The sequence below is a fragment of the Lipotes vexillifer genome, unplaced genomic scaffold, assembly GCF_000442215.2.
Source record: "Lipotes vexillifer unplaced genomic scaffold, Lipotes_vexillifer_v1.1 scaffold1145, whole genome shotgun sequence".
Classification (NCBI taxonomy): domain Eukaryota; kingdom Metazoa; phylum Chordata; class Mammalia; order Artiodactyla; family Lipotidae; genus Lipotes; species Lipotes vexillifer.
The window spans coordinates 8,944-33,254 of record NW_006778097.1 but is presented as its reverse complement, the minus strand read 5'-3'; the positions used below and the strand labels follow the sequence as shown (position 1 = coordinate 33,254).

General features: G+C 37.1%; 1 protein-coding gene across 1 annotated transcript in view; it reads right to left on the bottom strand.

The window, feature by feature from the left end:
• USP37 (ubiquitin specific peptidase 37) overlaps nucleotides 1–18,033 on the bottom strand; it is a 75,229-nt gene extending 57,196 nt beyond the window's left edge. Inside the window, exons 1-5 of the mRNA XM_007451415.1 lie at nucleotides 17,878–18,033; nucleotides 12,642–12,813; nucleotides 7,878–7,978; nucleotides 5,041–5,219; nucleotides 4,621–4,698 (exon numbers count right to left, since the gene is read on the bottom strand). Coding sequence (XP_007451477.1) covers nucleotides 4,621–4,698; nucleotides 5,041–5,219; nucleotides 7,878–7,978; nucleotides 12,642–12,813; nucleotides 17,878–18,033 — 686 coding nt within the window. The remainder of the gene's footprint in view (nucleotides 1–4,620; nucleotides 4,699–5,040; nucleotides 5,220–7,877; nucleotides 7,979–12,641; nucleotides 12,814–17,877) is intronic.
• Nucleotides 18,034–24,311: the final 6,278 nt, after the last annotated feature.

Below are 24,311 nucleotides of genomic sequence, written 5' to 3'. Positions count from 1 at the left end.
TCTCATATAACACCATCCTGGAATGAGAAACCCACTTTACACCAAAGAAAAGGAGGTACAATAAGGGCCTATGACCAATGGCTCCATTGGTCCTACCACATACCATATTACCTCAAATCTGATGGCCAATAGCCTTTAAAGGTGCAGCTTAGAGATGATCTCATTAGGAACTGGGTGCCCTTCAAGACACAATATATAGCACAAACCAACAAGCCATTACATTTATAGAGAATACATGGGTCTGGAAACCAAGAAGTAGAAGTAGGAATGCCCCCACTAAATATCACTCTTGATAATGCTCTTGTGCTTCTTGTCCCCTCAATTTAGATTCTGTGGGTCTAGAGGTCCTGGTTTCCAGAGTGGGGACTTTTTCAAGGGGGGGACAGGAAAAGTCCCATTTAATCTAAAGCTATGGCTGCTACCTACTCATTTGGGGCTTCTCATGCTGGCAGATCAACAGGCAAAGAAAGGAGTTACCATACTGTGACTGACTTTATTATAAGGGGGCAGGGTTGCTGCTATATAATGAGGGCAGGAAGCATATGTTTGGAATAAAGGAAATTCACCAGGGAATCCTCAGTGCTCTCATGCTCAGTTTTAACTCTGAATGGGTAGTTATAGCAATCGCAGCCTGAGAAGTACACAGTGACCAGGGGCTCAGCCCCCTCAGAGAAGATCTCAGTCATACCACCAGGCAAACCATTAAGACCAGCAGAAGTGTTAGTGGAAAATGCAGTGAATCTAGAATGGATGGTAGAAGCAGATAATAATATCAGTTATAGCCTCAAGGCTATTTGTAGCAATAAGGACAAAAAGAACTGCAGCTCATCCCACTAACCCTCCTTTTTTTAATATTCTCACCCAGAAATTGAAAAGCATCAATGTGAAGAATCTATAATAAGATGGAATGAACTTAATAGTGATGCTCTATCAGAGCCCCCTCAGATCGCTGTTTATACTTCTCACACATCTAGACTATTATGTCTTCAACTGCCAGCACCTGCAGTTCTTCAGAAGACTGCCTTTGGGCTATTTCAAATAGTTTACACATCTAGGCAGAGCCAAAAGCCCCAAGGCAGCTGTTAACCAAAAACAGTGCAGTATGGAAATATGAAAGCCCATCTTCCTTACTTCTAGTTGAAAGAAGCCCAGACCTCCTGCTGGATCAAGATGAGGCCCACTCTCTGTGGGACTTTTATCTAAGGTGACATCCTTAGTTGGCTTCTTCCCCTTCCCAGTCCTGCTTTCCTTACTCTGTTACTGGTCTCGCCTATGAGTACTTCCTTAATAAGGCGCTTGCAGAAGTATGTTCATCTAGAGCCTGCTTCTAGGAAGTCCAAACTTTAAAAAATTTAATTGTGATGGTATAAAAAGTATTATTAGCCCAGAACAAGGATTAGAAATTTAGGGTTCATCAGACAACTCAAAGTGGAACAACTGAGACTTCCCCAAAGTGTGGTGAATATGGTGGACTGGCGTGCAAAGTCCATTACTACCACCTTTCAGTGTACCTCCCTGTTCTACAGAAGCCAGAAAGCTAAAAAACTACATTTCCAAGTTAGTGTTCAAGATTTAAGGTAAATTACATATACTTGTGCAAGATATGGGAAATGGAAATAGGGAGAGGTCATGTGTTCTGCTACTTCTGGTGGTTAACAACAAGGTGGGGGTATCTAGTTTTCCTGTAGAGGATTCCCGCACTTGGCAGTGGCAGCACAGTTCTAGAGATAACAGTTTTCGTGCCAGCTTCCAATTCAGCTGTTCACTTCATGACAGCCAGGAGCATCTTTGGTGACCTGATCTGGGGCATGGCTCTCAAAATCATTCCTGAAAGCTTAACCTAGAGTCTACATTTTCAGCTTTCCTAATGATTCTGTAAGCCATTTAATGCTCTCTGTATGGAAATACCTTTGTGTGTAAACTAGCTGGAGTGAATTTTGTTCCCTACAACTGGACTCCAAATACACAAATTTTGTTGCTGGAAGTGGGATGCTACCATAACAAACCTATAATATGCAAAACTAGCTCAGTAGGAAGGTAGAGGGTAAGAACACAGATATTACAGACTGGAAAGCTGGTGACTATTGTTATATTTCAGCAAAATATTTACAGAACTGTTGTCTGTAATGTCTTGGGAGGCAGACCTCAAAGGAAAAGGTTGAGACAATTAAGAACACTGGTCTTTCTTACTGCTTTCAGCGAGGTTCTATTCAAGACAGATAAATCTGGGCAAGAACTAGCCAGCTTCCAATCAAGGATGAAAAGGAATACATTTCTCTGTGCCATGGACTAGAATTAAAATTGTGTGGTAACTTGAGACCATATGGGACTAAAAAAATCCAACTGCTTCTAATTCTCAAATTGAGGCAATGATAAGAGGTAACTGGAGAAGCAGTTTTGTGAAAAACTGATGTTAATATTAGGGAAAACTGCATGAGGCGTATACAGGTACATTCTATACTACCTTGGCAACTTTCCTGTAAATCTAGAATTATTCCAAAATTTAAAAATTTATTAAAAGAACCAAAATAACATCAAAAATATTGGCCCCAATTCTTTCTCAAGCCTATAAAAGCCGGCTTGTTCTACCTTTAAAGAAACTTCTAGACTTCTAAAGCTTACAAATTTCTAACTTCCAGAACTACACCAGCATGACTTAGGCTACAAAAGCTGAATGGCTCCAAAGAACATAGTCTTCAAAAACCCCCTTCAGCTATGGCCTTGAAAGATAACAGACAAAGGAAATCAATCAAAGGGCAAAGCCAGGAGTCATATGGAGTACAATGAGCAAGTGTTTCTCCCAGAGGATAGGACAGAGACTGCTACATGGGCTAATGAAGAACTTATTCCACTGCTTTCACTGTCTTCACAGCTCTGCCTAACAAGATTTTATCTCTGCTATAGACCAATGACTCCTCAGTTTCCTATTCTTATCTTTTCTAAACGGTAACTTTTATTGTGGTTATCCTGTGCCTACTCCAGCAATGTATAATGAATGATACGCGTATGGAGATGGCAGTGAGGAATGCAGATTAACCTGCCTCTTAGTTTTTAGGTGTCAGACCATGAGAGGCATGGTCCAAGGCACACCTGGACCTTATGGAGAGAACTGCACATAACCCAGAGATCCTGGACTCTGAGCTGGATACAATGACTAAATGAGACATGGAGGTTGTCTCCAGCAGAGTGAAGGTAGGAGTACTCTATATACGGGAAGAATGATAAACAGAGGTAATTCTGTGGCTAGAAGAGTAAATATGGCAGACTGTTAGTTGTCCCCAAAGAACCATTGTAGTCTTCTGCCATAATAGTAGAATTTGGGCTAGGCATTTCCCAGACCTTCTCATAACTTGATATAACCACATGACTAAGTTCCAGCCAATGTGATATGCACAAAACTGGTGTGTACAATTTTCAGCCTACACGAGAGCAGTATGCCCTCCCTTTGCTCCTTTCCTCCTTCCCAATAGGACTACAGACATGAGAGTGGAGGCTGAAGCTATCCTGGTTCATAAAATGGAAGCTACTTATTAAGAATGGCAGTTCAAGAAGATAGAAGGAACTTGAGTCCATGGTCATTGTAGTTTAAGATACCACACCAGCCTTATCACCTACCTAGATTTTTGTATCTGTTACAACAACAGAACCAAGAACGCAATTACTATATAAAGTTTCTTTATCTTTTTCCCAACTCCTTTCTGGTGACCCTTTGATCCTGAACACCAGTTAGCTGAATAGCAACTGATTTCTGTTAAGGTATTACCTGGCAACTGTGTAATAAATTTTCTCTCCCAAAAGACAGACAAACAAACAAACAAAACCCACAACCCACCCATTATGAGGAAGAGAACTGTGAACTGGTGACTATCCTATTGCAGGTATGCCCTTTTGTTCAACACAAAAAATAGCTCCAAAAGATTGATGCTCCTTGCCTAGAACCTATGCAAGGTTTTATTTTTTTATTTTATTGGAGTATAATTGCTTTACAATGTTGTGTTAGTTTCTGTTATACAATGAAGTGAATCAGCTATATGTATACCTATATCCCCTCCCTCTTGGACTTCCCTCCCAGCCCCCCATCCCACCCATCTAGGTTGTCACAGAGTACCGAGCTGAGCTCCCTGTGCTGTACAGCAGGTTCCCATCAGCTATGTATTTTACACATGGTAGTGTATTTATGTCAAACCTAATCTCCCAATTCGTCCCACCCTCCCCTTCCCCCACTGCATCCACATGTCTACCTAAGCTAACTTTTCACATGAATAAGGTAAAAAAATTTTTTTACAGGTAAAGGGAAGAGGGAAGGAAGGGGGTCCATGCTAAAAGAGCAGCCAACAAGAAACACTTATCTAGAGTTCTTCAGCTCTATCCTTCTTCTAAGTGCTGCAAATAAAAAAAGCTAGGATGGGAGAAGTGCACGGAAATGACCAAAGCAGTACTAATGGCCAAATCCTCTCCCTACTGAGCCCACAACCTACTGTCACCAAAATACTCTAAATCCTGTTCTTCTATCTTTGGGATTCCCATAAACTGAACACCATCCCAATCTTCTCTAGTGGTTGTAATTACCAATATAAGAAACACTGATCTAGTGCCATAAAAGTTCTTAAAGCAACTTACGACGATGAATCATTTTCTTTAGGGTAATCTTCATTCAGCTCTGAGCCAGATGATAGCATTCTTTTCCTCTTTTCAGTCCTATAGAGAACAGAGAAAAAACGTTATTTTTAAAAAGTTGTAATTCATACTATTAAAAAGTATAAACCAACATACTCAAGAACAAGAACCGTGACTACTGCTATCTAATTCTCTACACCACATTTAAATTAATATACTGTGTATCTGCAAGCTCTATAAGTGTCACTAACATAAATCACAAGACAAATACTAATTATCTCCAAAAAACACACTTCACATTTTCTTCTTCTAACTGGAAAAATCTCCTTCTTTTTCTCAAATTATTGGTCTTTCTAAAAGGCCTGAAAAACATTGATAAACAGGCAGAGCTAATGACTAAGAAAGAAAAAAAGTCTTTCATACCTATTTTCTAATAACCCTGATCTAAGAGGTGTGGATGTAGATGTCAAAGAGGGAACTGTCCGGGTAGCAGTTACTCCACTTCCTGCTGCGGCCTTAATCGATCCTCTACCTGGATTACCAAGAACTTTTCGAAATGGAATATCATCTTTAGCTTCCAAACTTCCTCTTTTTGAAGAGACCTACAAGAATAAAGTTTAACACAGCCAGTTCTTCAAATTAATTGGCATACTTTTAGACCGGTGATCCTCATATAGGGAACTTTTAAAAAATACCCACAACTGGAGACCCAACTCCAGAGATTCTAGCCTATCTGGTATGGGGGTGAGGCCCATTCATCAGCACTTTTTTTAAAGCACTCTAGGTGATTCTAATTTACGGTCAGTGTCAGAAATTAAGCTTGACACATATTTTCCTATAGTATTCTTGTAAACTTACAAATTCCACAGCATTCCTGGAAGCAGAAAGGAATTTGCTTTGAATTACTGATTAAAAAAAAGGACTCACATACACAAGACATGGTTCTAGTGACCAGCATGAAAACACATCTTTAGGGAAAAAAATCCAATTATGATAATTTAAAGTGACATAAATGTGAGAAAAAGGAGCAATAATGACATTTGGTTGCCACAACTTAAATGCCAAGTCATATGTACAGCATATGACTTTTGAGGGGGTTCTAGTTTGGAGAAATGAAACAAATATATATAACAATGGGGAGACTGAAAGTGAAATAGAGCCTACTGGCAGGAGATGAATCAAAGAATCTACCCCAAAACACATTAAAAACATTCAGAGTTAATGCACACTTTACACATATTAGATGGGAAACAGTGCTTTTGACCAGCATTCTGCCAGATAAGTTTTATAACTCTACATTAAGAGCTATGTGATTATCTCTATGGAAAATATTTCCAATTACCTTCTACAGAATTACAATCTTAGAATAAGAAAGAAAAAATCTCTGTGGTCATCTGGATGAACTATTTAAAAGTTAAATTTATTTTCAAATGGGTAAATCATTCTCAAGATTCAAAAACAAAAACAAATACTATTATAAAAGCCATATACTGAGAAGTCTCATTATCACCCCAATGCCATTCACCCAGTTCTTCCACTTCCCATCCTCCTACACCTTATAAGTATTCTTCTATTGTTTTTTATGCAAATGAAAATCAATATTTTATTCTTGTTATACAAACAGTAGCATACTATATGCATACTGTTTTGCATATTTTTCAACCTTTTTTGACCATGACCCCATAGTGAGAAATATTTTACATCACAACATATTACACATACATATAAATAAAACCAGAGGTTTCAGAAACCAATACTTTTCCTTACTATGTATAATACCTTCTCTATCGTTTTCTCCTCTATTCCTTTTTTATTTAATGCTAGTCACAATCCACAAAATTGATTTTATAATCTCATTAATGGGAATCATTATTTGTGAAAGTATATTTGCTTCTGCTAGATATGTTAACACTTACAGTTTAAATATTCTAACACGTTAAATTTCTACCTGTAAATGGATCAATCTCCAAGTAATTATAATGAGTGAAAAACCCAGACAAAAAAAATTATACACTGATCCCATTTATATAAAACTCTAGAAAATGCAAAGTAATCTAGAGTGACACAGAGCAATTCACTTGTGGCTTAGGGATAGGGGCCAGACAGGGAGCTGGAGAGGATTACAACGGGGGATGAAGAAGCTTTTAAGGGTTTATAGCTATGTTCACTAGGTTATGGTGATGATTTTGTGGGTATGTACATAAGTCAAAAATGTATCAAATTGTACACTTTAAATATGTGCAATTTACTGCATATCAATCGTACCTCAATTAAAATGTAAAAAAAACAAAAAAAAACCCAACTTGTAAAAAGAAATTAACAAAAATGAAATCTCATTCATTGATTGCTTAGTCCAGTAAATGATTTAAGTAATCAATCTATCTGCACAGCCAAATAGAATTCATCCTTTTACTTACAGGGGAGTTTCAAAGTTTCTTTTCACACCTGGTTTACCTTTGTTAAGACAGATTAAAAGAGACACAGGACTGCTAAGCTGCAATAGTGCACAGTAAGTCTCATGGCTGGATGAATATTTATGAAAGAAAAACTGTTTAAAAGCAAACAGGGGGCTTCCCTGGTGGTGCAGTGGTTGAAAGTCCACCTGCCGATGCAGGGGACACAGGTTCATGCCCCAGTCCAGGAAGATCCCACATGCCGCGGAGTGGCTGTGCCCGTGAGCCATGGCAGCTGAGCCTGCGCGTCCGGAGCCTGTGCTCCGCAACGGGAGAGGCCACAACAGTGAGAGGCCCGCGTACCGCAAAAAAAAAAAAAAAAAGCAAACAGAAGACCCAACAAAACAGTCTGGTATCATATAGTATAGAGGCAAAGTTCATAATGTAGAACAGACCCAAAAAGCATCAAAGAAATACTAGCAGCAAACATTTATGGGGTTGTTAGTATATGGTATCGCGGGCTAAGCACTTCTACAACATGCATTATCTCATAACAACCCTTAAAATATTATTGCTGTCTTAATTTTACAGATGGGTACTAAGGCTCAGGGTACTTAAGGAACTTCTCCAATGACTACAGCTAGTAAGTGGCAGCAGCAAGTCTCAAACCCACATCTAACTTCAAAGCTATGTTCTTAAAAATTACACTGTGGTAAATTTCAGATATGTGGAAAGTACCCTTAAGATAATGCAAGAATTACTAGACATTACAGTCTAAATTCTACTTCCTGCAACTACTTTACAGAATGTCTATCTAAGATTATCTTTTTTTAAAAAAAAAAGCTAAAATGATTCAAATAAACATACCTGATTGTCTGAGTAAGAGAGCTGCCTGTTGGTTTCCTTCTGTGAGGTCCTGCTGCCCAGAATAGCTCCAAAACTACCAGAACCCTGAGAAGGTTTCATGGCTGGTGGGAAAAAAAAAAAATCTCAAATCGCTTAATTTAATAGAGATTTGTCATTATTATTATTTAATCTTGAGGAAACAGAAACAAGAAAAATAAAACAAATCAAAGTGCTTATCTGACAGAAAGTAATTCTGATATATACAGTAACTAAAATTTAGAACTAGGATCAAGCAAAAAATTAAATAACAATGCAAAAATCTGGAAACATGTATTAATAATAGAAGGGTAAATCTTTTTTTTTTTTTTTTTTGCGGTATGTGGGCCTCTCACTGTTGTGGCCTCTCCCGTTGTGGAGCACAGGCTCCGGACTAGCAGGCTCAACGGCCATGGCTCACGGGCCCAGCCGCTCCACGGCATGTGGGATCTTCCCAGACCGGGGGACAAACCCGTATCCCCTGCATCGGCAGGCGGACTCTCAACGACTGCGCCACCAGGGAAGCCCCTAGAAGGGTAAATCTTTAAATGCAAAAAGAAAATGCTAGAAATTCTCCTATATGAATATTTGGTAATTAACACTATAGAAAAGTTAGTCACTGTGTATCTATGGCATGAACATGGACACTGGATGCTAAGGACATGTGTCAGAACCAGTGACTGATATACTTCCAGTAATGTATATGCCAAAACATTCTCTGTAAGTTCAGCAGACTAAATGGCTTCTATTCTAAAGAAATCAATGCTACTTTAAAGAACATGCAAAGTAATGTATAAATATGAATTTTTATATACTTTAAAAAGTATTTTGGGCTTCCCTGGTGGTGCAGTGGTTGAGAGTCCACCTGCTGATGCAGAGGACACAGGTTCGTGCCCCGGTCCGGGAAGATCCCACTTGCTGCAGAGCAGCTGGGCCCGTGAGGCATGGCCGCTAAGCCTGCACGTCCGGAGCCTGTGCTCCGCAATGGGAGAGGCCACAACAGTGAGAAGCCCACGTACCGCAAAAAAAAAAAAAAAAAAAGTATTTTAAGGGAATTCCCTAGCAGTCCAGTGGTTAGGACTCTGTGCTTCCATTGGTCGGGGAACTAAGATCCCACAAGCTGCGGCGTGGCCCTTCCCCCCCCAAAAAAAGTATTTTATATTTTAATTTCATTAATTTCTCACTGATGATCATTTGGAATGTTTTAATTTAAAAACATGGCAAATAATGCCAAACATCCTTTTACATATCTTCTTGCACTAATGGAACAACTTTCATAGGATAAAACTCTTTAAAAAAAGAATGTTGGTGTAAAGGATGTACAATTTTAAACTAAATTGATATTATCACTATTCCTCAAAAAAAAAAATCTCGGGACTTCCCTGGTGGCACTGTGGTTGGGAATCCACCTGCCAATGCGGGGGGACATGGGTTTGAGCCCTGGTCTGGGAAGATCCCACATACTGCAGAGTAGCTGGGCCCATGTGCCACAACTACTGAGTCTGCGCTCTAGAGCCTACAAGCCACAACTACTGAGCCCGAGTGCCAGAACTGCTGAAGCCTGTGCACCTGGAGCCCATGCTCCGCAACGGGAGAGGCCACCGCAATGAGAAGCCCGCACGCAGCAACAGAGAGTGGCCCCTGCTCACCGCAACTAGGGGGAGCCTGCGCGCAGCAACAAAGACCCAAGGCAGCCAAAAATAAATAAATAAATTTATTTTTTTTTTAAATCTCTAAGCTCCTACCAAGTATATGAGAGTATCTTGCCTCCCCTCACACTACTGTCAATGTGATAGTAAGAATCTGAATTTAATTACTGGTGAAGTTGAGAATTTTTTTGTTTATGGGCCACCTGTTTTTCTTCCTGAATTTCATATATGTCCATTTCTCTACTGAATTGTCTTTTTTCTTACTGATTTGGAAAGTCAGTATTTATATATTAGCAATATTAACTCTGTCACTGTGGCTAGTTTTCTTCATTTTTTCTTTTCTCCTTGTCCCAAAGATCACTTAAATTTTTTACACAGCCCAAGTTATTAATCTTTTCCTTTATTTATTTATTTTAAAATTTTATTTATTTATTTTTGGCTGCGTTGGGTCTTCACTGTTGTGAGCGGGCTTCCCTCTAGTGGCAAGCGGGGGCTACTCTTGGTTGCGGTGCACAGGCTTCTCATTGCAGTGGCTTCTCTTGTTGCAGAGCAAGGGCTCTAGGTGCGCGGGCTTCAGTAGTTGTGGCACGTGGGCTCTAGAGCGCAGGCTCAGTAGTTGTGGCGCACGGGCTTAGTTGCTCCGCGGCATATGGGATCTTCCTGGACCAGGGCTCGAACCCGTGTCCCCTGCATTGGCAGGCGGATTCTCAACCACTGTGCCACCAGGGAAGCCCTCTTTTCCTTTATTGATTCTGGTTTTATGTCATACTCAGAAAGGTTTTTTCCATCCATATATTATGTTAAAATCCATTCTACCCTTCTAATAATACTTTTATCACCTTTTTTTTACATTCAAATCTTTGATCAATGTAAAATCTATTTAGATGAAGGAGTAAGATAAGGATCCAGTTTTATTATCTTCTTAAATGGTTAGCTGGTTGTCCTATTTATAGACAACAATGTTCATCTAATATTAGTCTTTTTCCCATTCATTTCAAATACCACATATTATACTTTAAATGTTTCATACTTTTCAAAGTATTTTTATATTCATTAGCTTACTCTAGTCTGCAAAGGACATATTATCACTTTTGGGCAGCTAAGGCAATTTAAACCTGAAGATTAAAACAACTTGCCTAAGAGTACAGAGTCCACAGCTAGCCACTCTAAAAGCAGTAATGACTTACTGAGTGCCTATCATGTGCCAGTCATGCTTTACATTAATGAGCTCTAATTTTTTATTAAGCACTGAAACTAAGGTGATAAAACATTCATTTTAGAGATGAGGAAACTGAACCTCAGTTATTAAGGGAGCTGCCCAAAACCACACAGGAAATAACAAGTAGAGCTAGGATTCAAACCCAAACCTGTTTAGGTCCAAAGCTCATGTTTTTCCATTATGCCATGTTGTTCAGACTCAAACTTGGGCCCCAGTCTACTGTGCTTTCCACTCTAATGCGTTTATTTATTTATTTATTTTTAAAATTAATTAATTTTTAAATTTTTGGCTACATTGGGTCTTCGTTGCTATGCGCGGGCTTTCTCTAGTTGTGGCGAGCAGGGACTACTCTTCACTGCGGTGCGTGGGCTTCTCATCACAGTGGCTTCTCTTGTTGTGGAGCATGGGCTCTAGGTGCGTGGGCTTCAGTAGTTGTGGCGTGCAGGCTCTAGAGCTCAGGCTCAGTACTTGTGTCGCACGGGCTTAGTTGCTCTGCGGCATGTGGGATCTTCCCGGACCAGGGATAGATCCTGTGTACCCTGCATTGGCAGGCGGATTCGTAACCACTGCACCACCAGGGAAGTCCCCTCTAATGCATTTAGAGACATGCTTTTCTTACACACATCAATTCTTAAAACAGTGATTCAATTAATATGATGGAATAAAACAAATATAGAAATACAGACCATAATCCCTGATATATTCTAAACTTTCAAAGGGTACTCAATTCCTTGATTCTAAAATTCAATATTTAGAAGACTGACATAGTTCAGATTTGGTAACATGAACACATAATGAATAGAAACCAAATGGCAAACAACCATAAAAAAATTTTTTAAACAAGAAAATAGTGTATGAAATAGAGGTATTAATTAAATCCAAGCAAGGCAGCACTGCTACATCTTCATTTTAAAAATGTTTTTAATGTGTTATATTTAAGTTAAAAAACTCAAAAGTATGTCAACTATAAAATATCAGTAATAACAAAGTATTGATGATGATAGAGCTGGAGACTAACAATAATAGTGGAAAACTCATTTTAAGCAACAAATTATTCCTAAAAAGATGCCTATAAATATATATTTTTAAAAAATCAAAACATTTTAAATGAAAGGGGTTGGAGGAGGTAGGAGAATCTTATCATACTGTGTGATTTTCTATAGTACCTTCTGTTTTCATAGCAAGAATAAAACCTCAGAATAAGTTTCATATAAAAAAGTATATAAGATTTATTTAACAAGGTAAGTTTTCCCAATTGTAATTTAAATCCTACTGCTTTTCTAGACACACTTTCATGGAATCTTTAGGGTGTTCTACATATAAGATCATGTCATCTGAGAACAAAGATAAATTTACTTTTTCCTTTCCAATTTTATTTCTTTTTCTTGCCTAAGTGCTCTGGCTAGGACTTCCAGTACTATGTTGAATAGAATGGGTAAGAGAGGGTATCCTTTCCTGTTCCTGATCTCAGCAGAAAACCTTTCAGTTTTCCATCATCGAGCTATCATATAAGGCATTGATTATGTTGAGGTAAGGTAGTTTCCTTTAATTCCTACTTTGTTGAGTACTTCTATCATGAAAGAATGTTAAATTTTATCAAACACTTTTTCTGCATCAAGATGATCATGTGGTTTTTGTCCTCCATTCTGCTAATTTGAATAATCACATTGATAGATTTTTTTCATATCTTGAACTATTCTTGTATTTCAGAAATAAATCCCGCTTGGTCATGGTGTATAATTCTTTTAACGTGCTGTTGAATTAGGTCTACTAGTATTCTGTTGAAAATTTTTGCATCAATATTCATGAGGAATACTGGTCTACTACCTAGTAATATTTTTATAACTGCTAATGTCAGACCCTGGGAGGATTAGTGCTCACCTGCATTAAGTCTGTTTTGATGAACTGCATCTAGAAACAACCTCATTTCCTCTGCATCCTTACTTGGTACTTTATCAATAGACAAGAAGCTGTTATCTTGTAGAGTTAACATTAGGCGGCTTTGTTTTGCTCCACTGGGTCGAAGCACCACATTTTTAATGTTATGACTTAGCTGATCAACACAAAAGGAAAAGTATCATTAAAAACGAATTATAATGAAGCAGAAAAAGTTGTATAATGAATACTAAACTTTATACTTTCTAAGTTACACATTTCTTACTTTCTCCCATATTAATTTAGTTATGTTTTTTTCCCCCCAACCAGAAAGAGTTTCCGTTTTTGACACATTTAAATCAAAGACTTCAGTTCTAGGAGAGGCAAACACATACTATTAAAATTTTACACAGTAATCCTAACACTTGATTTTTTTGGTAGGGAACTGCATATTTTCAAGTATAGTTATAAAGTTATAAAAACTAATAAGTTAATTTACAGAGCCTTGATGGTTATACCATCACCAGTTTAGAAAGCCATATTGGATTAGAGGCTTTTTCTTTCTTTTTTTTTTTTTTTAAACAAAAGCTTATAAAATATCTAGCAGGTGGTTTAAGCAGCTGCAATATAAAAGGATATACTAATCCAAACTGTAATCCTCAAAAGAATTCCACTTCTTAAAAACACATCAACATAAACCTTTACCAGCATTAGAACATTCTTTTTTTCTTTTTTAACTGTCTAAGCAGGTTCATTTAACTTTCAATCACAAAGATCATAAGTACCCTGGAACTCCCTTAGCTTACTTCTCCCACTCCCCAGAACTGGTTCAATAACTTGTCTTATACTCTTCCAGACTCTGGATATGTGCTATTAAGTGATAACTTTTGTTTTCTCTTGGTTGAAATTTTTCCAAGACTAAACTAATAAATCTTGCACTTTTTTAATCTAAATAATTCCTGCCAACCAGGCATCCTTATTCTCTAACATTCTCCCTCAGCAGGCATATTACAGAGGTTTCTAAAGCTGCCTTTTGCTGAAGAGAGAGCCTCTGAACAGCATGAAGAAAGAAGTAATAGCATTTCACAATTTTTTTTAATTAGGGAGAACTGACCTTTGACAATTTTTAGATAAGAATGAAAAATGAGTTTTACCAGCCTTAATTTATTTATTTCAAACTTAAATGACATTTTTTAAGCTTCAAAGTTGGTCTTAAATTCATGTCCTTGAGTAGAAATTCTATCATAAAACACAATAACTAGTTTCAGATGCTTTAACTCCAAAATATTTAAATCAGCAGTTTACCGTGCAAAAAGGAAAAGAGACTGCATAAAACCATTATTTCAGTCAATATGAGAATAATCTTGAACTTTATCATTTCAACAACTGAAAAATTCTAGCTAGTCATACAATTTTAGTTACTACCCATATGGTGAGGCCTCTCAGCCTTTTCTTTAAGTCCAGATCTCTGCCGGATCTCCAGTTTTTTTTACCAAATGCTTAGTAGATACCACTATCTGAATGCCTGACACCTCAGAAAACTCATCTCTCCCAATCCTCATGCCCCAATTCTTCCCCTCTGTCCCCTATCAAAGAGAAGATGAAAGGGACTGCCATCCACTCAAACCTAGGAATCTCCCCAGACTCTTCTCTCTCACCCCCCAAATCTAATGAATTAAATCTTCTTGAAATCTCTTCAAATCTACTCTTTTCTCCACTTGCTTCTCCCACTGTCTTTTCCATCGCTCAGGACTTTCATTTCTCATCTAAACTCCCACAATAACCTCTTACACGTCCTTATTCTCCCACTAGCTCTTGAAACAAAGTCATCCGCCTAGCTGTCAAATGAATTTAAACTTAAGATTCTTGGCTCCTTAGTATCTAAGTTCCCCTTAGTATGACAAACAAGATGCTTCAAGATCTGGTTCCTATCTAGCTCTTCAGCCTCTACTTCTGCCATTCACTCCCTACTGTGCATTTATTTTAAAATAATTTTCTGGTTCCCTGAGTGTTGACTCACAGTAGCATGTTTGTCCATTATAGAAATCACCTTACCTCCACTGTGTCTGGCAAATTCCTATCTATCCTCTAAATCCTCAGAGCACAAAACACTTCCTTCTTTGTGCTACCTCAGTATCTCTGAGATAATTTTACAGCTGAGAATGTATCTGGTTACTCTTAAGTTTGAGAAGAAAAAGTGTCTCATTCAGCTCTGTATTCTTAGCCCTTAGCACAGTACCCACCACGGTAATCTGTAGGTGGTTGACAAATGAATGCTGAATGCAAATTCATCTAGAACTGAGATGAAGGTGTAATCACAGGTAGATTCCTCATGCTTCTAAAGATCTATGTTTGTTTAAGTATTTAAATATTTACTCAGTGCTAATTTGGGATGAGGACTGAAAGACTGAACCTCTATTTGAAAAAAATCTTTCTTTCATTGAGATGGGCAATTAGTAGATATATACACGTGGTAGAAACTATCGTTTCTATTACCCATGTCACCATCTCCAATCTATTTAAGAATATCTTTGATACATAAAATCATAATCAATGTATTTCCATAGTTTAAAAGCAAAGATAAATAGAAATTTTACTTCAGCTCTGGTTCTCAAGCATAAAGTTTTATAAATTGTTCTTCAAAAGAGTACTTTAGAATGAATATTATACTTTTATATAATCTAATTAACAAATATAGCATTTTTAAGTGCAGAAAAATGTAAGTAAGACATTAAATTCAACTCTTATCAACACAAGTAGTTCTTGGCTGCACAAGACAGAAGTAAAAACAACATTAACTATCTCTTGCAGTGAAAAAATGAGATCCTTCAAAAGTTAACAGTTAGAAGAAAACAGCTGTAAGGATGACCTTGAATAATCATCCTTGAACGGTCTACACCACAACCTTTGGCAGGATTATTTATGAAGAAGTAATTTAGAAGACACTAATGAGTCTTATTAAAAGCTAACACTAAAAAAAAAAAACAACGAAACTGAGTTATTTGTAGTGAGGTGGATGGACCTAGAGTCTGTCATACAGAGTGAAAGTAAGTCAGAAAGAGAAAAACAAATACCGTATGCTAACACATATATATGGAATCTTAAAAAAAAAAAATGGTACTGATGAACCTAGCTGCAGGGCAGGAATAAAGATGTAGACATGGTAAATGGACTTGAGGACACAGGATGGGAGGGCGAAGCTGGGGTGAAGTGAGAGTAAGCATCAACATGTATACACTACCGAATGTAAGTTAGCTGGTGGGAAGCAGCAGCATAGCACAGGGAGATCGGCTTGGTGCTTTGCGATGACCTAGAAGGGTGGGATAGGGAGTATGGGAGGGAGGCTCAAAAGGGAGGGCATATGGGGACATGTGTATGCATATGGCTGATTCGCTTTGTTGTGCAACAGAAACTAACACAGTATTGTGAAGCAATTATACTCCAATAAAGATCTATTAAAAAAATAAAAATAAACTCAATACTGCAAGGATACATCAGTCAGGGAAATTTTTTCTTGACCCGGCTGGTCCAGAACATAATCATCAGTGAGGCTTTTTGCAGTCAAATACTGTGGTTGTAAATGTGGATTTTTTCCTCACATAAGAATATTATCTAATCCTTTATAAGATGTTATCAAGTGTATTGTCTCACTATTATTTTGTGTTAGTCAGTTACCTGGGTTAATTACATATTACACAAAATTCACTTCTTTATAGCTGCCTTCCATTTTACTACTTAATGGTATACATCATCTCATATTACAGCAGTATTAGGAATTCATTTGCTAGCTCTTTCTCTCTAATCCAACTTCTGCACAGTGGAATGGTGCTTAGGACCCTCACCAGAAGATGTACAGTGGCAAAGTTGAGTTTTGTTTTTGTTGGTATAGTCAGTTAGCTAGTTTATCAATGTTTATTGAGGGCCCACTATACACCCACCACTGTGCTAGGTTCTGGAACTAACCAGAAAGATAAAACCTAGACCTTCAAGGTGTTCATCTTCTAGGCCAGACATGGAACAGAAGCCATACTGAGCCAGGGCTCTCTTAGGTGGCCGACACTTAACTAATCTGTGGTCTCCATTCCCTCTGCAAATGTAAAGACAAGGTCCACAACATGCTGCGTGATCACAGCCAGTAGTGGCTACTCTAGCAGGCCTGCACCCTGCCACTCTCACCAGTGGAGTTGTCTGCTCACCAAAAGCCAATCTGTTTGTTCCCAAAGCTGTTTATGCTAGTTCTTCCTATCACTGTAATTACACAATTTAATTAAAGTTACTTAAAGTAAAGAAATATGAGTGCAAAAGAGATAAGTTGTTTCTTTAAGATCCAAGTTGAATGTCTGGGAAAGGCACATTAAAGGTGAGTTACGGGCTTCCCTGGTGGCGCAGTGGTTGAGAGTCCGCCTGCCGATGCAGGGGACGTGGGTTCATGCCCCGGTCCGGGAAGATCCCACATGCCGCGGAGCGGCTGGGCCCGTGAGCCATGGCCGCTGAGCCTGTGCGTCCGGAGCCTCTGCTCCGCAACGGGAAAGGCCACAACAGTGAGAGGCCCGCATACCGCAAAAAAAAAAAAAAAAAAAAAAAAGGTGAGTTACTAAAAATGTACTGTCAACTTAGGTGTGGGAGACCCAACTGTAAAACATCATTAAATCTGGAAAAATCTGATTGCCTCACAAAATGTCTTTAAGATCTCACTCCACTTTAAAGAAACTGAGACAAAATGACTGTGCAACCCCTGGACGTGTGGCTTATATGAGAAGTAGGATGCAAAGCACTAATGGGAGGCCCTAAATTCAAAAGACAGGCCTTAGCCCTACATCAAAAACTTGAGGGATGTTTTAAGTTAAAGGCTTAAGGAATGATTCAAAAAAAAAAAAAAAAAAGCTAACACTAAATGGTGATGAATTTATCATATATGTTGAGGGGGGAAAAATAACTGAAGTTATCCTAATGTGGTTTTAAACATAGCTTAGATAGAGAGTACCCAAACTCAGTTCCTTTCAGCTTCCTCCCACCAGTTTTCTTTTCAATAATGGTGACTACTTCCTACTCTTTATTATACACCATCAACAATTTTGCTGAATAATTTATAATATATATACCTAATAGTATTAGTGTCCTGGAGATAAGAAGCAAGAAATAGTAATCTAGGAGGGCTACCATGATACTTAGTATGGCACAGAACAGCTATTCACTAAAGGATGTGATTGAAGATCTATTCCAAATCAAAATTTGGTAATACCTGAAATATCCTTGGAATTCCTCCAGTATTGTAGTGAACTACTAGGCTGACTTTATTCTCTTTTTCCACAACTTCAAAGGATCCTTCTTTCCATTTTGTAATCCCAGTCTGCATACTTCGAATTCTGATAGGACCATGTATCTTCAGAGGAGACATACTTTCTTAAAAATAAATTGCTTCTAGCCAAATTAAAAAGAAAAAAATATACCTTCACCTGACAGATTCTAAGGAAGAAAAATAAAATAAAATAATAAGTTACAATTTACTAGTTTGAAAGAGAACATTTAATGAACCATCTTATGTCCTTTTCTCCATTTCAATAAACTACCTCTTAGTAAGTATCCTCAAAGGCTTTGGTTAGCTGGATGGCACAGGTAAGAAAAACAAATGAAGCAGTCACTGACATTCAGTGACTGAATTTACCCACCTTTTATTTTTTCTGCACATGTTCTCTCCTTTGCCGTGTACCCGTGTCCATTAGTGCCTAAATTTTGCATCTTGTACCATTAACAGCCATACTGCTGCCACTAAAGGCAAGACAATCAGGAATACTAAAGATTCCATTCTCAGTGTGAGTGCCCATGGCAATACGAGCAACTTTTACCTTCCTTCATGATGCTAAAGGATCTTGAATTTCAAATATAAGTAAAAAAATATTTTCAGTCAGCTGACTCCATTTGTTAGAATTGAGTTCCTAGCAAAACATCAAATCATATCACCAAATAATTCTTTCTACCAGTTGGCAGTCTATGCATATCCATATGTGAATAAATAATAAATAACTGTGAGAATAATGAGTAATTAATTGTGAGAATAATCAAATTAGTTTAAATGAATAAATAATTGTGAGAATAATCAAATTAGTTTAACCTAAAGAATTATATTACTTGAGAAAATCATTTATTCTCTAGGGAAAACAGCCTAACAAAAAAAAAACCCTGTTCCTAAGATCCACCTACCATTTACGCTTAATATTACCATCCTTGGAAAGAATATTTACCAATTTTATCTTTGACAAATATTCAAATTTCCCAAGTGAACTTCTGATACTTACAGAAATGATAGAATGTCTAAGACTCTTCAAACCAGCTTACCAGATGTCAGCAAGTAAATACAATTATAGTAACAGCAAAAAATGTTATCAAATAGTGCGTGTGTTACACACATACACACATATATGCAATCATCTAAAATTAAAACAAAACTTATACTGTAGCCTTCAAATCTCTAAAAACATTGCCTCTAATACAGATTCTTGCTTATAATTTAATAAATTAAAAATCATTAAACTTTGCCTCTGCCTAAACAGCTCAACTAGAAAAGCTAAAAGTAGTAGTATAAGTACAAAGGAAAAGCATACTAGATCTAGATATCAAGAGCCAGCTCTGTCACTTACTAATTTGTAACTTACCTTTCCTAACAACTAGTTTTCTCAACTGTAAAACAGGAATATGAAAATGCTGTAGTGGTGCAATATTAAATGAAATAACACACATTAAGCACTCAACAGGGAGCAGCTTCAATATGAATGGAATTACTGTCCACTTTCTGAATTTATTCCCTGTCTGCAACACCTCTTTATCCAAAGATCCCAGACAAATAACTTGTTAACAAGGGTCACCAACTCACTGCCTATAGAGGCCAGGTAGGTGACACAAATGATTTAGGCAGCCAGAATATGAAAACTGCTACTCAAATCTAGCCAGTTTTGCCATGTAGAAACAGTGAACCTAGCATTGCCAGATCATCTAATTCTTCAAGAAAATGACATCCAAATTTTCTGTCAACTGCCCATTTTAAATTGTGGGCAATGAATTCAAACTTATTTTTTAAAGCCACAAATCAAACAAAACCCACCTGTAGGTAGAATACAGCCTGGGGAATACTAGTTCAAGGCCTCTAGGTGCTGTACATCAAACAGCTAAGAATAACTTTAAAGAGAGATATGAAAACACTTTGAATAGTTAAAGGTATTATGCATTGTAAGTCCTCTATTATTACTCACTCATCTCATCAAATTTTTTGAGTGCCTAATTGTGGCCAGATTCAGATAGTATAATTGGCTGGGTGTATGAATCCATCAAAGTAATAGAGGCCACTACTGTTTACAGACCTGTTAATGTGACATTTTGCTCAAACTAGTAACTACAAAATCTGGGCCAGCAATGTGTTTGTAATGCTTTTTTTACAATTAATAATTTGGTGCTTCATCATTTAGATATAGCCTTGAGATTTTTTCCACTCTGTTTCTCAGCACTGCCAAGAATATGTGGCCCCTCTCCTACTCCAGTTGCCCATGCCAGAAACATGAGTTATCTTTGACTTCTCTCTTGACGATTATTGGTATTGGACTGGAAATGGAAGGTAAGGTTGTCATTTCTACTTCCATATACCTTCCAGACATCTTTATAGTGAACTTCAGGTCAAATCACATCACTCTCTTCAATATCATTCAACAGCTCCCCAATGCCCTCACAATTAAATCTAGACTCATTAACATGGCATAAACACTCTTCATGATCCAGGCCCTGCTTACCTCTCTATCCCCAAGAAACCCTCCAAATCCAGCCATCTGAACTACCTACAATTTCCCTAAAAAAGGCATATGTTCTCAAGCCATTGTACCTTTGCACACACTGTGGTCTACGTCTGCAGGATTTTTACTTACTCTACCCATCCCCGACCACCCCCCTTTCTTTCTTCTCCTGGCTATAAAATCAAAACTCAATTTAGATATTATTTTCTCTAAGAAGGCTTTCCTAGCTATCTTTCACTTTTTCTCTCACCCCATATCCACACTGACAGCATTGAATGCTTTTCTCTTCTGTTGTACCCTGTGCTTACCTCTAGTAGAGCATTTACCATATTGTATTATAAACTGTCTATTTACCTCTTTGTCTCTCTCTAGCTAGACTTTGCTGTTTGAAGACAGGGAATATGTTCTCTAGTCTTTGCATCCCCACTAGGACAGTGTCTGGCACACAAGAAACAAACTCATTATTCAAGAATAATGAACAAATCAGCACTATCAACTTTATTCGATTTACTGTTAAAATATGCAGCAGCAGATACCAGAACCAAAAATCCCTTTTATATGGCTGATATAGGATTATGTTTACTAAGCTCTCTACAAGAGTATCACTCTGTACTGTATACCTCATCTTCTGAATACTACATATAGGCTTTTTCTATGTGCATCTGAATTTCTCCTAAATGCAAAGCTGTCCACATATCTTGTTAAGATTCAATGAGAGAAAATTCATTTATGAAAAACAAGAATATGCAGTTACAGAATGCATTATTAAAACAAAAAACATTAGTAAACTTGCCTAAACTGGGATTCATATAATTTATTGTTCAATGAAGAAACTCCACTTAAAGAAAGAGGTTTATCAAATTACCTCATCTTTCCTTATGTCAGGGTGCCAAATTAAAAGCGAATAACATAAAACCCAATTATCTTAGTGCTTTCCTTAAAGACCAAAACACAAGTAAAGGACATTGACCTTGAATTCCTCCAACAAAAACATATTTTTAAAAATTAGATTATTTAACAAGATTTGGAGGTGAAGATTTGAAAGTTCAATAAAAAAAACTTTATTGGTTACTTCTGTTTCCCTCTATATAATTCTCTCTATATGTAATACATGATTTCTCTAGATATAATTCTCAAACATTTTGATGCAGAGTTTTGGTTTGTATAAAATTTTACATCAGATATTGAACATTTTCTTAACCATTTCTACTAGCAATCTCTCTTTCTTCTACGAGAAAAAATCTAAAAGGTACAGGACATAAAATTGGCAGAATCAAAAAGATTTTTTTCTTAATGCCTCAAGCCAGTCCATTATCTGCTCTTGCACTAAATGAATTAACTATATTTACTTTTGTACAATGATCATATTATCAGGGTTTGCCCTACTTGGTGAAGAGAAAGAACACTAAGTTTCCTTTTTGGTATCTAGCATGATCCAGTAACAGTTAAACTTTCTATGAACCTAGGACAAAGACAAGGTTTCAGTGAACTCTGCAATGCTAATTCACTATCAAAGCAATATAAGGAAGACAAAGTACAAGAAAAACCAATTATTCTTTAAGTACATCCAAAGAGATTCCCCATTCCCTAAATTTCTTCACTATTGTTAAAATTACTGTTCAATTTTGAGCAGTCTATGAAAGTTCAATCAACAACACTGGCAAAAATGTTTCTATACCCTCTACAGTTATTTAAATGCTCATATTTTAGGTACTTCTTTGAAAACATTCTTATCCAGAGGGTATTCTGTGGTTTAAGAAAGCATGCTAAAGCACAAAACTATTACTACAAAATAGAAGAAACTGTCAATTCTTGCCAGTTTGCATACTCTTGGAAACATATAACCAAAATAAAAACATTACTTACTTTTCAGTGACTTTTACTGAAAAACCCTACGTAATAACAATTCACCTTTATTCTGATCCTTGTGCCAAAGGCAATGCGCTCTTCTTGGGGAACTACTCATATTCTGCAGCTATGCCAGTTCTCCGGGAGCCATCAACTCAGCTAAAGAAAATATAAGTGTGCCTTTTTTTAAAAAAATTCATTTACAAAATTAAAATTTTTAAAAAGTGATCATTTATACAACAAAAATTAACCATTTGACTACTTAAAAACCACAAATTACTTTATAGAAAACATTTAATGCTCAAGATACACATATACACACACACACATAACCAACAGAACTCTAGGGATATATCTGCTGTGGAAAACAAGGGACTCCAGGAGCACGCACCTGCGTCAATTTGTGTCTTGTTTAGTTTACTCCTGCTACATTTTGAAACTAAGAAGGCAATGAAAAAAAGAGTATATCCTTTGTTGACTTTATAAACATTGTTACATAACTGGATGTCTTAAATCTTAAAATACCACTTCCATGATGTGTTGATACAAATTTCAAAAGGTGGGTAAACTTGGCTTTTACTTTTCTTTCAAAACTATCTTCATGGGCTTGTTTCCCAAATTTAGGCCTCTCAAAGCCTCAACTTTCCCTGAAGCTCTACCTAAACATTTCTCACTGTCTTCTTGAATACTATAACATCAACTTTAAACTCCTTTGTTCACTTGGTAAAAATCATTTATTGAGCTACTCCAATCTGTTGGCACTGTGTTAGGGATACACATGTGAACATGACACAGTCCACGCCCTCTTTAAGAGACTCCCCAGACTTCCCTACATTTGCCCTTCCACTGTCATTCAGGCAAAAAGATCTTAGCATCAGCTTTAACCTCATTCTCATTTATCTAAAACAGTCTTTTCATCACTACTACCCTAATTCAGAAATGCATCAGTTTGCCATTCTTCCCACCTAATATTTATTATGCAACATTTACTAAGCACAGTACTAAGCACCATACATGCAATATCTCATAATCATCACAATAATCCTAAAGGATGGGGATTATTAATATTTCTATTTTACAAATGAGGAAACTGAGGCTTAGAGAGATCAGGTAATTTATGCATGGTTACAGAGTCAGTAAGAGACAAAACTAAGTCTAGCACCAGAAGCCATGTTTTTAACCACTACCTTATTGCATCCCCAATGATTTGTAGCAACCACTTTCCAGTCTCCATTCTCTCAAGATTTTTCTATCCAATAAACCCTTTACCCTATAATACCCTTTCTAAGGACTATTCTTTTTTATCTCTTACCAACTAAAGTGCGTCTCCTTAACTTTCTCTCTAAAGGGGGCAGGGGGAGAGTGGAGGTGCCCTGTCTTATTTTCTTTTGTACTCCCAACAAAATAACAGGCACTTAGTAAATGCGAAAATATGTGCTACTGATGCTAATTCCCCTCCCAAACATTAAAAAAAAATTTTTTTTACTGTGGTAAGAATACTTAACATGAGATCTACCCTCTTAACAAACGTTTAAGTGTACAATACAGTATTGTTAACTATAGGTACAATGTTGTACAGCTTATCTCTAGAATTTATTCATCTTGCTTAACTGCAACTTTCTCCCAAACATTTTTAACAGCTCATCACTATCTATAAAATAAATCCAAATGCTTCTGTGTTTGGCACTCCTACTTTTAACTTTCTATTTCTCAACATAAATCCCATTCTACACACACAAATTACTAAATGTTAGTATTTTCTTCCATAACTACCACCAACCACTTACTTAAACATGGAATTTTCCTTTACATAGTTTTGGAAACCTCATCTTCACTGGTCTCATAGTTTAACCTGTTGTTAAAATATATAAACCACTGCTCTGATTTCTAAGGGCTTTCTTTCCTAAAAAGATCCATAAAACAAATGCACAAAGAGAGAAAATTAGTGTGGTCACTGAAAGTAAAGAGAGAAGTTGACCTAGATAAAGTTTATCTCCAATTCAAAGAGTCTAAAATCTGAATGATTCTATGACATAAGAATGGGTAAAAT